The 13,451-nt window shown below is 43.7% G+C and overlaps 2 protein-coding genes across 3 annotated transcripts in view; both read right to left on the reverse strand.

The window, feature by feature from the left end:
* The window catches only part of LOC110502529 (potassium/sodium hyperpolarization-activated cyclic nucleotide-gated channel 3-like), a 46,147-nt gene extending 38,094 nt beyond the window's left edge, over positions 1-8,053 (reverse strand). The window contains exon 1 of the mRNA XM_021580609.2: positions 7,428-8,053. Within this exon, the coding sequence (XP_021436284.2) occupies positions 7,428-8,053 (626 nt within the window). The remainder of the gene's footprint in view (positions 1-7,427) is intronic.
* Positions 8,054-11,672: 3,619 nt separating this feature from the next.
* Positions 11,673-13,451, reverse strand: part of LOC110500839 (neuroplastin) — a 30,347-nt gene continuing 28,568 nt past the window's right edge. For both annotated transcript variants that reach the window (XM_036960450.1, XM_036960449.1), the window contains exon 8: positions 11,673-13,201. The gene's annotated coding sequence lies outside the window, so the exon portion shown is untranslated. The remainder of the gene's footprint in view (positions 13,202-13,451) is intronic.

Consider the following 13,451-nt stretch of genomic DNA (forward strand, 5'->3'; position numbering starts at 1 on the left):
CAGTACTACATAGAGCCATGACTACATGGAACTCTATTCCACAGTACTACATAGAGCCATGACTACATGGAACTCTATTCCACAGTACTACATAGAGCCATGACTACATGGAATGATTTCATATCAAGTAACTCATGCAAGCAGTAGAATCAGATTTAAAAATCTACACTTTATGGAACAATGCTGTGAAGAGACACACACACACACACACACACACACACACACACACACACACACACACACACACACACACACACACACACACACACACACACACACACACACACACACACACGCACACACACAGACACACACACACACACACGCACACACACTCTACACAACCAGGTACATTGTAATATTGTTGTATGGTGGTACTCAGTGGTGGAAAAAGTACCCAATTGTCATACTGTAGTAAAAGTAAAGATACCTTAATAGAAAATGACTCAAGTAAAAGTGAAAGTCACCCAGTAAAATATTACTTGAGTAAAAGTCTAAAAGTATTTGAGTTTAAATATACTTAATTATCAACATTAAATGTAACTGCAAAAAAATATACTTTTACAAGAGTAAAAGTATAAATCATTTCAAAATGTCTAAAACTAAGCAAACCAGACGGGATTATTTTTTCTTGTTTTTTTAAATGTATTTACTGATAGCCAGGACCCCAACACTCCGACATCATTTATAAAGGAAGCATGTGTTTAGTGAGTCTGCCAGATCAGGCAGTCGGTGTGTGTGTGTGTGAATTAGACCATTTTCCTGTTCCTCAAAAATGGAACAAGTACTTTTGTGTGTCAGGGGAAAATGTATGGAGTAAAAAGTACGATATGTTTTTTTAGGAATGTAGTGAAGTAAAGTAGTAAAACAATATAAATAGTAAAGTACAGATACCCTGAAAAACTACTATTTTAACTAAAGTACTTTATACCACTGGTGGTACTATACATGTTGTGTTGTAGATATGTAATAATGTTTTTATAATGATTATAATAATAATAATTATATTATGTTTTATCTTTTGTTTTATATCTGATGTAACTGCCTCAATATGTTTGGGACCCCAGGAAGAGTAGCTGCTGCCTTGGCAGGAACTAACGGGGATCCATAATAAACCCCAGGAAGAGTAGCTGCTGCCTTGGCAGGAACTAACGGGGATCCATCATAAACCCCAGGAAGAGTAGCTGCTGCCTTGACAGGAACTAATGGGGATCCATAATAAACCCCAGGAAGAGTAGCTGCTGCCTTGGCAGGAACTAACGGGGATCCATAATAAACCCCAGGAAGAGTAGCTGCTGCCTTGGCAGGAACTAACGGGGATCCATCATAAACCCCAGGAAGAGTAGCTGCTGCCTTGGCAGGAACTAATGGGGATCCATAATAAACCCCAGGAAGAGTAGCTGCTGCCTTGGCAGGAACTAATGGGGATCCATAATAAACCCCAGGAAGAGTAGCTGCTGCCTTGGCAGGAACTAACGGGGATCCATAATAAACCCCAGGAAGAGTAGCTGCTGCCTTGGCAGGAACTAATGGGGATACATAATAAACCCCAGGAAGAGTAGCTGCTGCCTTGGCAGGAACTAACAGGGATCCATAATAAACCCCAGGAAGAGTAGCTGCTGCCTTGGCAGGAACTAATGGGGATCCATAATAAACCCCAGGAAGAGTAGCTGCTGCCTTGGCAGGAACTAATTGGGATCCATAATAAACCCCAGGAAGAGTAGCTGCTGCCTTGGCAGGAACTAACAGGGATCCATAATAAACCCCAGGAAGAGTAGCTGCTGCCTTGGCAGGAACTAACGGGGATCCATAATAAACCCCAGGAAGAGTAGCTGCTGCCTTGGCAGGAACTAATTGGGATCCATAATAAACCCCAGGAAGAGTAGCTGCTGCCTTGGCAGGAACTAACAGGGATCCATAATAAACCCCAGGAAGAGTAGCTGCTGCCTTGGCAGGAACTAACGGGGATCCATAATAAACCCCAGGAAGAGTAGCTGCTGCCTTGGCAGGAACTAACGGGGATCCATAATAAACCCCAGGAAGAGTAGCTGCTGCCTTGGCAGGAACTAATGGGGATACATAATAAACCCCAGGAAGAGTAGCTGCTGCCTTGGCAGGAACTAACAGGGATCCATAATAAACCCCAGGAAGAGTAGCTGCTGCCTTGGCAGGAACTAATGGGGATCCATAATAAACCCCAGGAAGAGTAGCTGCTGCCTTGGCAGGAACTAATTGGGATCCATAATAAACCCCAGGAAGAGTAGCTGCTGCCTTGGCAGGAACTAACAGGGATCCATAATAAACCCCAGGAAGAGTAGCTGCTGCCTTGGCAGGAACTAACGGGGATCCATAATAAACCCCAGGAAGAGTAGCTGCTGCCTTGGCAGGAACTAATTGGGATCCATAATAAACCCCAGGAAGAGTAGCTGCTGCCTTGGCAGGAACTAACGGGGATCCATAATAAACCCCAGGAAGAGTAGCTGCTGCCTTGGCAGGAACTAACGGGGATCCATCATAAACCCCAGGAAGAGTAGCTGCTGCCTTGGCAGGAACTAATGGGGATCCATAATAAACCCCAGGAAGAGTAGCTGCTGCCTTGGCAGGAACTAATTGGGATCCATAATAAACCCCAGGAAGAGTAGCTGCTGCCTTGGCAGGAACTAATTGGGATCCATAATAAACCCCAGGAAGAGTAGCTGCTGCCTTGGCAGGAAGTAACGAGGATCCATAATAAACCCCAGGAAGAGTAGCTGCTGCCTTGGCAGGAAGTAACGAGGATCCATAATAAACCCCAGGAAGAATAGCTGCTGCCTTGGCAGGAACTAATGGGTATCCATAATAAACCCCAGGAAGAGTAGCTGCTGCCTTGGGAGGAACTAACGAGGATCCATAATAAACTAATCAGCGAAATAGTGACATAGAGTAGGCCTAATCAGATTAGTAGTGACATAGAGTAGGCCTAATCAGCGAAATAGTGACATAGAGTAGGCCTAATCAGATTAGTAGTGACATAGAGTAGGCCTAATCAGAGACATAGTGACATAGAGTAAGCCTAATCAGATACGTAGTGACATAGAGTAAGCCTAATCAGATACGTAGTGACATAGAGTAGGCCTAATCAGAGACGTAGTGCCATGGAGTAGGCCTAATCATCGGATGGGTCCTCAGTGTCTCCTGACCCCTCCAGTCTCAGCCTCCAGTATTCATGCTGCAGTAGTTTAAGTGTCGAGGGGCTAGGGTCAGTCTGTTGTATGTGGAGTACTTCTCCTGTCTTATTCAGTGTCCTGGTGTGAATTTAAGTATGCTCTAATTCTCTCTTTCTTTCTCTCTCTCTCTCAGAGGACCTGAGCCCTAGGACCATGCCTCAGGACTACCTGGCATGATGACTCCTTGCTGTCCCCAGTCCACCTGGCTGTGCTGCTGCTCCAGTTTCAACTGTTCTGCCTGCAGCTATGGAACCCTGGCCTGTTCACTGTGAGTGCTATTATTTTACCATGCTGGTCATTTATGAACATTTGAACATCTTGGCCATGTTCTGTTATAATCTCCACCCGGCACAGCCAGAAGAGGACTGGCCACCCCCTCATAGCCTGGTTCCTCTCTAGGTTTCTTCCTAGGTTTTTGGCCTTTCTAGGGAGTTTTTCCTAGCCACCGTGCTTCTACACCTGCATTGCTTGCTGTTTTGGGGGTTTTAGGCTGGGTTTCTGTACAGCACTTTGAGACATAAGCAACATCTTTTTTAATACGACACAAATTAGTAACCTAGTAAAAACAACCTTGTCTTGAATGCAACAGTGAAGCCATGAAGGGGAGACAGAAATTGTACAATATGACGTCCATCTAGCCTGGGCAAGGAAATTATTCTTCCCCCCCCCCCCCCCCCCCCCCCCCCACCAAAGATAAAACATATTCCAGAGGGACTGATCCAATGATAAAGACAGTGAATATGGGTGTACTGACCGGGGCTATGGCCAATGGTACAAACATACGGTTACTGTTCCTTCCACTTGGTAGGTGAGAAATGTGAGAACCGATTAGAGTAATACACACACACACACACACACACACACACACACACACACACAGAAGTCAGCTCAGACTGATCCAGCTCAGACAGGCCCAGCTCATGAGCTCTATCAGCTGCAGATTTTTAATTTAGAAAATGTACGTGTTTATGTAACGAATGTTGGTGCAACGAACCGAATCGCATCGATTCGTTTCAAATGAAAACGTATCGTTGATGTATGGTACGGGGAGCCCATGTATACGTATTGAATCAACTTGAAAGGGAAAGATGCACATCTCCAGTGACATTAAAACCTCTTAGGGCTAGGGGGCAGTGTTCAGAAGTTCAGATGAGTGACGTGCCCAAAGTAAATTGCCTGTTACTCAGGCCCAGAAGCTAGGATATGCATATTATGGTAGCATTGGATAGAAAACACTCTGAAGTTTTTACAACTGTTAAAATAATGTCTGTGAGTATAACAGAACTGATATGGCAGGTGAAAACCCGAGGAAAATCTGAAAAAAAATGTTTGAGGTCACAGTCCATTTCAATGCTTGTCCATGGGATATTCAAAGGAATTCCTCCCAGATTGCAGATCCTATGGCTTCCACTAGATATCAAGAGTCTTTAGAAATGGTTTCAGGCTTGTTTTTTGAAAAATGACCTAGTATTTGTAGTTTTTCCAAGATGTCTCTCATTAGAAAAGTAGTCTTGTTGGCGCGTGAATGAGGTGCGCACTCTTCGTTATTTATCTTCCCTGTTGAACATACTATTCTCCATCTTAAATTGTATCGTTTATTTAGATATTAGAGTACCTGACGATTCATTAGAAACATTGTTTGACTTGTTTGGACAAACTTTAATGGTAACTTTTTGGATTCGTTTGTATGCATGTTGAAAGAGTGGATTACTGAATCAAGCGTGCCAACTAAACAGACATTTTTGGGATATAAAGAAGGACTTTATTGAACAAAACGACCATTTGTTGTGTAGCTGGGACCTTTGGGATTGCAAACAGATCTTCAAATGTAAGTGATTTATTTTATCGCTATTTGGGATATTGTGACACCTGTGCTGGGTTTGAAAAGTATTTTGGTGTGGGGCACTGTCCTTAGATAATCGCATGGTATGCTTTCGCCTTAAAGCCTTTTTGAAATATGACAATGCGGTTGGATTAACAAGAAGTTAAGCTTTTAAACGATGTAAGACACTCGTATTTGCATGAATGTTTAGTATTACGATTTTGTCATTTGAATTTGGCATCGCTCCAGCTTCACCGGATGTTGTCGATTTTGAGCCCGGTAACGGGATCCGCTTCCCTAGTAACATTAAGACAGTTTCCTAGTAACATTAAGACAGTTTCCTAGTAACATTAAGACAGTTTCCTAGTAACATTAAGACAGTTCCCTAGTAACATTAAGACAGTTTCCTAGTAACATTAAGACAGTTTCCTAGTAACATTAAGACAGTTTCCTAGTAACATTAAGACAGTTCCCTAGTAACATTAAGACAGTTCCCTAGTAACATTAAGACAGTTCCCAAAATCAGTATTTCAAAACGTTTTTTTAGATTATCGTCACAGTATAGTTACAGAAACAACTTGTGCTCATATACATGTAACTTCATCACCACTGTTACTAACTACTCTTCCACCTGAGAAAACACTGGTAACCTCCCTCTGTCCTCCCCTCCTCCTCTCTCCCCCCATCTTCCTCTGTCCTCCCCTCCTCCTCTCTCCCCCCACCTTCCTCTGTCCTCCCCTCCTCCTCTCTCCCCCACCTTCCTCTGTCCTCCCCTCCTCCTCTCTCCTTCCTCTGTCCTCCCCTCCTCCTCTCTCTTTCCTCACCTTCCTCTGTCCTCCCCTCCTCCCACCTTCCTCTGTCCTCCCCTCCTCTCTCCCCCACCTTCCTCTGTCCTCCCCTACTCCTCTCTCCCCCACCTTCCTCTGTCCTCCCACCTTCCTCTGTCCTCCCCTCCTCCTCTCTCCCTTCACCTTCCTCTGTCCTCCCCTCCTCCCACCTTCCTCTGTCCTCCCCTCCTCCTCTCTCCCCCCACCTTCCTCTGTCCTCCCCTCCTCCTCTCTCCCCCACCTTCCTCTGTCCTCCCCTCCTCCTCTCACCTTCCTCTGTCCTCCCCTCCTCTCTACCCCCACCTTCCTCTGACCTCCCCTCCCTCCCCCCACCTTCCTCTGTCCTCCCCTCCTCCTCTCTCCTCTCTCCCCCCTCCTCATCTTTCCCCTTCCTCCCCCATTCCCCCCTTCCTCCTCTCCCCCCTACCTTCCCCTGTCCTCCCCCACCCCCTCCTCCTCTTTCCCCTGTCCTCCCCACCTTCTCTCTCCCCCTACCTTCCCCTGCCCCCCCCCCCCCCCCCCCCCCCCCACCACACACACCCCGCATTAACCTAATTGTGAGGTCATAATCCTGCCTGATGTGTGCTTCTAATATCTTGAATGGTCATGTTACCCTATTTTAATTACCCCATTTCAAAAAGCCCTGACCTAGCTCATAGCGGTCTGGCCTGCTGCACACTCTCTCTCTCTCTTTCTGTAATCCCATGGCCTCACTAAATGTAATTCAGATGAGTGTGTATGGGGGGCAAGGTAAGGGGGGGGGGGACACTGTAACACATCAGGATTGGAGGATAAGTCCCAACATGCCAGGACGGTGGACATGTCCTGTTGATGACAGCAGAGAGAGAACTCAAGGTTAAAATGATACGGAGAAAAAAACAAACATTTTATGTGTGTGGTGATGAACAGATGGCATGATGGAATGAATGCCCTTGTTTGTGTTGGTGGTATGAAATAAATAGTTGTGGGACAGGATCTCTCTCTCTCTGAGCACACATGTGTACACACACAGACATAGCCATATTGAGTCAAAACAAACTGAGCCTAAAAGATCAGTACCAGCAGTATTAGTTGGATATGAATATGCATGCCAGTAGTCAAATCTAAAAACGGTATTTAAATTGAACTGGCATCTCTGTTTGAGCTTTACTTCAGACAAGACCCAACAGCATTGAGTTTAAATAAAAAAAAAACAGAAAGAGCCTTGACTCATATTGGTTTCATGTTGTCGATGGGTGCAGAGGGTCCCTGGTTCGCGCCCGGGTATGGGCGAGGGCACGGTCTAAAATTATACTGTTACACTGACACCATCTCAAACAGCCTAGCTTTGGACACTGTACCCTGTGAAGATAACTCCAAGGGTGACCACAAACTTTTATTCATATGCTACTGGGAAAGCTGAACTTGGTGAGCTAGTAAACTATGCTAGGCTATTATCACAACAATGAATCGGAGAGGGTGTGAAAACTATGAGAGGCCTTTAACTTGTCTAATCAGACACTTGTCTGGTTTCAGTCAAACTATTCACTAACCTAATTAATGACTGCTAAAGATCCTCTGAACAATAATTACCTAAAATCACTGTATGGGTGAATGATCCAAAATCCTGCAGACTTGACGCGTTCCCTTTCGTGTTCCACGGCCCTCTCGCTCCCCAACATTCTCAGAGAGAACTTGTTGACTCCCGGTTGAAGCATCGCCCCGAACTGCCGGTGCATGAAGCCCGCCCGGTACAACTGCTCTGCTTCGTCTGACATGATCGGTTCGGTTCCTTCTAACTTGATGAAAGTGGACTGATCGAAGACGGACGATCGGCGATGTGCACTAGCACTGCGACCGCCGGAACCCTGCTCTCCCAGCTCGCCCCCTCCGGGGTAACTCTCTTCGTTAGCACCGGTGTCTGCCTCGGAGATCAGCCTCCGCTGCTCAGCTGGATCTGACCCAAGAGTGTTTCGGCCAGTGATGGAGGAAAGGCGACCTCTGACCAGACGACAGTCCCCATTCAAGTTGGTCTTGATGGCAACGTCCGTTTCCAAGTCTCCGGCGGTTCCGCTCTTGGGGTCCCGGTCCCCGTTGCTCTTCCAACTGCTGGTGGGGGATGAAGGTCCATGAGGAGGGAGATACTTCAGCCTGATACCGGTACTTTTCTTCTTGGTGTCCTTGTCGCCACCACCGTATTCTCCTCCGTCGTCAACCATCACAGATACAGAGCCTTTTTGACCAATGTTTTGTGGCAAGCTGTACAGCCTTTTGCGCATGGATGAATGAAACTTATCCATTATGATGGTATTTAGGAACAGATGCGACAGACACGCACTAGTCTGGGCTATGAGAAAAACGCGTTGGACAAAGAAACAAAAATATACAAGCTATGATGATTATAAAACATGTATTTCATAACCTCAAAAGGCGCAGGGTTCCGAAAAGAGTGACGGCGCATCTGCAGCAGAACAGGGACAGTTCGAATCTTACTTGACACTTGAAATGTGTTTCTGCCTGCTCCGGGTTGCAACAGTTCGTACCGCTTTGGCGCGACGGTCATATTACGGTAGGCCTACATGCCCGGGAACTCAATGAATGACACCCAGCTATCAAGTTATTCCTAAATCAGAGTGTAGTAGCCTAGATGACGACAACACATCAGTGGTACTGATGCTGCCTGCATGCTGTCTGCGCTAATTATCGGACGTGCCAGTCGGGAGGCAGAGTGAGGAAGAATGCTGTCTGGCTTGTGTCTTTGTGGTCCTTCATGACAAAGCATGATCTCCTCTCTCCTCTCTCTCCTCTCTCTCCTAAATGATAAACTATAGGCTGCTACACAAACACACACACACACACACACAAAGACACACACACACAAAGACACACTGGTTCATACCTGAACTTGTTATTTATCTGGGTTAATTGATGGGTCAATGACATTCACAAATAACATTTCCATTTTACTTCCTAAATTGAAAATACATGTATCCAACTGTGCTGGTCATACAGAGAGTGTCACACCCTGACCATAGTCTGCTTTGTATGTTTCTATGTTTTGTTTGGTCAGGGTGTGATCTGAGTGGGCATTCTATGTTGGATGTCTAGTTTGTCTGTTTCTATGTTTGGGCCTGATATGGTTCTCAATCAGAGGCAGGTGTTCGTCATTGTCTCTGATTGGGAACCATATTTAGGTAGCCTGTTTGGTGTTGGGTTTTGTGGGTGATTGTCTATGTTGATTGCTTGTGTCAGCACGGTTCTCATTAGCGTCACGGTCGTTATTTACTTTATTGGTTTTGTATAGTGTGTTTCAGTGTTTGCTTTATTAAATATCAAGATGAACACTTACCACGCCGCATTTTGGTCCTCCGATCCTTCTCGCCTCTCCTCTTCAGACGAAGAGGAGGAAGACCGTGACAGAAAGACAATGACCTCCTCACAAATGGTTCCCTATTCCCTAAATATAGATTACTATAAACCGAGAGCACTGAAGAGACTGGTAGTGTTATTCCTGATGATCTCATTGCAGACAAAGTGACAGTCCCAAATGGCACCCTATTCCCTATATAGTGCACTACTTTAGACCAGGGCCCTATAGAACCCTATTCCCTATATAGTGCACTACTTTAGACCAGGGCCCTATTCCCTATATAGTGCACTACTTTAGACCAGAGCCCTATAGAACCCTATTCCCTATATAGTGCACTACTTTAGACCAGGGCCCTATAGAACCCTATTCCCTATATAGTGCACTACTTTAGACCAGGGCCCTATAGAACCCTTATAGAACCCTATTCCCTATATAGTGCACTACTTTTACCCAGAATCCTATAGAACCCTATTTCCTATATAGTGCACTACTTTAGACCAGGGCCCTATAGAACTATATTTCCTATATAGTGCACTACTTTTGACCAGAGCCCTATGGACCCTAGTGCACTATATAGGGACTAGGGTACCATTATTTAGGGTCTAAATGGCTTTGTTTAATTGTCTTAAGGGGCAGAGAGAGAAGGGAAATTAGCTTTCCAACAACTGCTTCTGTTATTATGATATCTTGCAGTCTGATAGAGTCATTGTATTGGTGCTGTGTGTGTGTGTGTGTGTGTGTGTGTGTGTGTCTGTGGGGGAGGGGGGGGGGGCATCTGTCAAATAAATGTTTATTTATTTACTGAAAACACTAACATTTTATCTTTGAATAAACCAACTGGTACTTCTTTATTACAAATCTGATTTGCTTAGCTATGCTTTGTTCTCCAGTCTGTATGTGTGTGTGTGTGTGTGTGTGTGTGTGTTTGTTCCGCCCACTGTGTGACAACCTCAGTCCAGATGTTGTGCTTCGTTGTATTACATGGTTCTGTCAGATAGCTGACTCTCTCTATATGGGATACATGGTTCTGTCAGATAGCTGACTCTCTCTATATGGGATACATGGTTCTGTCAGATAGCTGACTCTATATGGTATACATGGTTCTGACAGATAGCTGACTCTCTAAATGGGATACATGGTTCTGCCAGATAGCTGACTCTCTAAATGGGATACATGGTTCTGCCAGATAGCTGACTCTATATGGGATACATGGTTCTGCCAGATAGCTGACTCTATATGGGATACATGGTTCTGCCAGATAGCTGACTCTCTATTTGGGATACATGGTTCTGTCAGATAGCTGACTCTATATGGGATACATGGTTCTGCCAGATAGCTGACTCTCTATTTGGGATACATGGTTCTGCCAGATAGCTGACTCTATATGTGATACATGGTTCTGTCAGATAGCTGACTCTCTATTTGGGATACATGGTTCTGCCAGATAGCTGACTCTCTAAATGGGATACATGGTTCTGCCAGATAGCTGACTCTATATGGGATACATGGTTCTGCCAGATAGCTGACTCTATATGGAATACATGGTTCTGCCAGATAGCTGACTCTCTATATGGGATACATGGTTCTGCCAGATAGCTGACTCTCTATTTGGGATACATGGTTCTGCCAGATAGCTGACTCTCTGTATGGGATACATGGTTCTGCCAGATAGCTGACTCTCTATTTGGGATATATGGTTCTGTCAGATAGCTGACTCTCTATATGGGATACATGGTTCTGCCAGATAGCTGACTCTCTATTTGGGATACATGGTTCTGTCAGATAGCTGACTCTATTTGGGATACATGGTTCTGTCAGATAGCTGACTCTATATGGAATACATGGTCCAATAGTGGTTCAATGAGACAATAGTGCCCCCTTCAGTTGTGTTTCTGCCGTTCGGGTCTGGATGGAAGAGTTCTGAACTTAAAAACAGAGAGAGAATTTTGAGCCCGATGATGGAGAAATTAAAGATGCACATAGTCACACACACACATACACCACACACACATTGTACACACAGCGTACACAACCCGTAAAAAGGTTTTAGCTTTATTTAGTTGGTAGTCTTTTCCCTGCATCAACCAGTAACTAACTACCTGTAGCTTTTCTACTCACACAGCGTTGTTGGTTCCTCATGTGACCACTAGGTGGTGCTGTTTTCACATTTAACACTAAAGAAGCCAGCACAATGTTTACAGCCCATGCCTGTGCTGGTTGTGAAGAGGTGTTTGTGTGTGTGTGTGTGTATGTATGTGTGTGTGTGTGTGTGTGTCTGTGTGTATGTGTGTGTGTGTGTGTGTGTGTGTTTATGTGTGTGTGTGTGTGTATATGTGTGTGTGTGTATATGTGTGTGTGTGTGTGTGCGCGTGCGTGCGTGCGTGCATGTGTGTGTCTGTGCGTGCATTAGTGTGTGTGTGCAAGCTCGGAAATGGATGAAAATCAAGTCATCAAACTGAAACAAACCATTTATTTTTAAAGTTTTTATTATTAAAAATGACTTGTAAAGCAATCCCAAAATCAATCACAAGTGTCAATCAATCTTGACATACATGACATAGTTCCTGTTGTCGCACTGCCTCCTACCTAGCTCCAACTTCTAGATATACTGTATAACATTATCAACTATAAAGATCAACAAGCTGTCCGGTACGCTATCTATCAATGCTCTAAAGATCATTCTAGATCAACATAGAGAATCTAAAAGCTGCTAAGAGGGATTTGTATATATTAATATCAATATTGATTATTATTGCATAGGATAATAGCCATGCTATCTATACACAATACACACTTTAATTTCAGTTAAACACAGCAGTTAGAATGATTAGGAGGAGTTGTTACAATTACATACTAAATTAACTTTATATAGAGATCTTTTTTTATTTCCATTATTTTTGCAAAATGTAAGTGCATCTCATGAATGAATATCCTTCATATTACTCTACATGTATTGTTACATAAGGTGGTTGGATACATACAATACAGTACATGTTAAATATAGGAATTTTCAATCAAATTCAAAAAGACAGGGACATTGCAAAGCCCTTACTAAAACGCGAAACCAGATGTGATCTGATAAAATATGAATGAATAAGTAACCGATTTATAAAATGGTATGCGGCAGAATGATAAACTGTACAGATCTACTGTCATACCAGATTATAATTGGTGCCGAAGTCTTTAGCTTCTCATAATCAACACAAATAGTGATTATCTATTATCTGAGTAAACAAAAAAACAAGCCTGTGTCCCAAGTGACACCCTATTCCATATCATTCCATTCACATTCAAATCTGGACTTTGAAACCATTTCCACTCCTTTTTCTTTGATCCGGGGGGCCTGGTTTAGACCTGGAACACCAGGTAGGTCAAATGCATTAACAGGTAGAAAAACCGAAAAAAAACATCAGTTCTTGTATGCTTGTATGATAAGCTTGTATGATAAGATTTGAATACTCCTGCCCTATAGAGTGCAGTACTTTTGACCAGAGACGTTTGGGGGGCGGGGGACTATATAGGGAAAAAGAGTGTCATTTGGGACACAGTCAAAAAAGCCATGTCAGGTCCGGGACCAAACAGAAAGTTAGAATACCTTGCATGCATTACTTCAGAATTGAGTAAAAATCGGAAAAATGATAAGAATTTGATCAGACTAAATAATCAAATCAAAACGATCAATAAACAGCGACAATCAATAACTGCATGCAGCAAACAATGGTTATAATGCTTCCATAGACACTTCATAAGTCATTCATAATGCTATGGGATCACGTTCATTGATCACATTCTTCACCCGATAGCTAGATAATCAAAATCAGAAGGCATGCCTCATCAATAATCAATCAATACAGACATGTACAGTAGCTCCTTCCTCCTCCTCTTCTTCTTCTACGTCGTTTTATTGGCAGATAAATTCTTATTAACACATTTCTATAAATCCCTTTTCCTGGTTACTTTCATATGGTCGATACATACATGTATAATATGTTATTATCTGTGGAAGGAAAATCAGGAAGTCAGTCATTAGCGTGTAAGTTAAATTGCTTAGGTTGTAATGACACCATGGTTGGGGATAATTCCATTTTGAATTCAGTCCGTTAGGTTCACTTCCTGGATTTATTGAAATGGAATTGACCCCACAACCCTGGCTGTTGCACACCACTTTCAGGGGGGCGATTTCATGTATAATATATAACTATCTGTCAGTTTATAATATATAACTCAGAACAGCCTCGATTTGTCGG

This window comes from Oncorhynchus mykiss, chromosome 2 (assembly GCF_013265735.2).
Source record: "Oncorhynchus mykiss isolate Arlee chromosome 2, USDA_OmykA_1.1, whole genome shotgun sequence".
Taxonomy (NCBI): domain Eukaryota; kingdom Metazoa; phylum Chordata; class Actinopteri; order Salmoniformes; family Salmonidae; genus Oncorhynchus; species Oncorhynchus mykiss.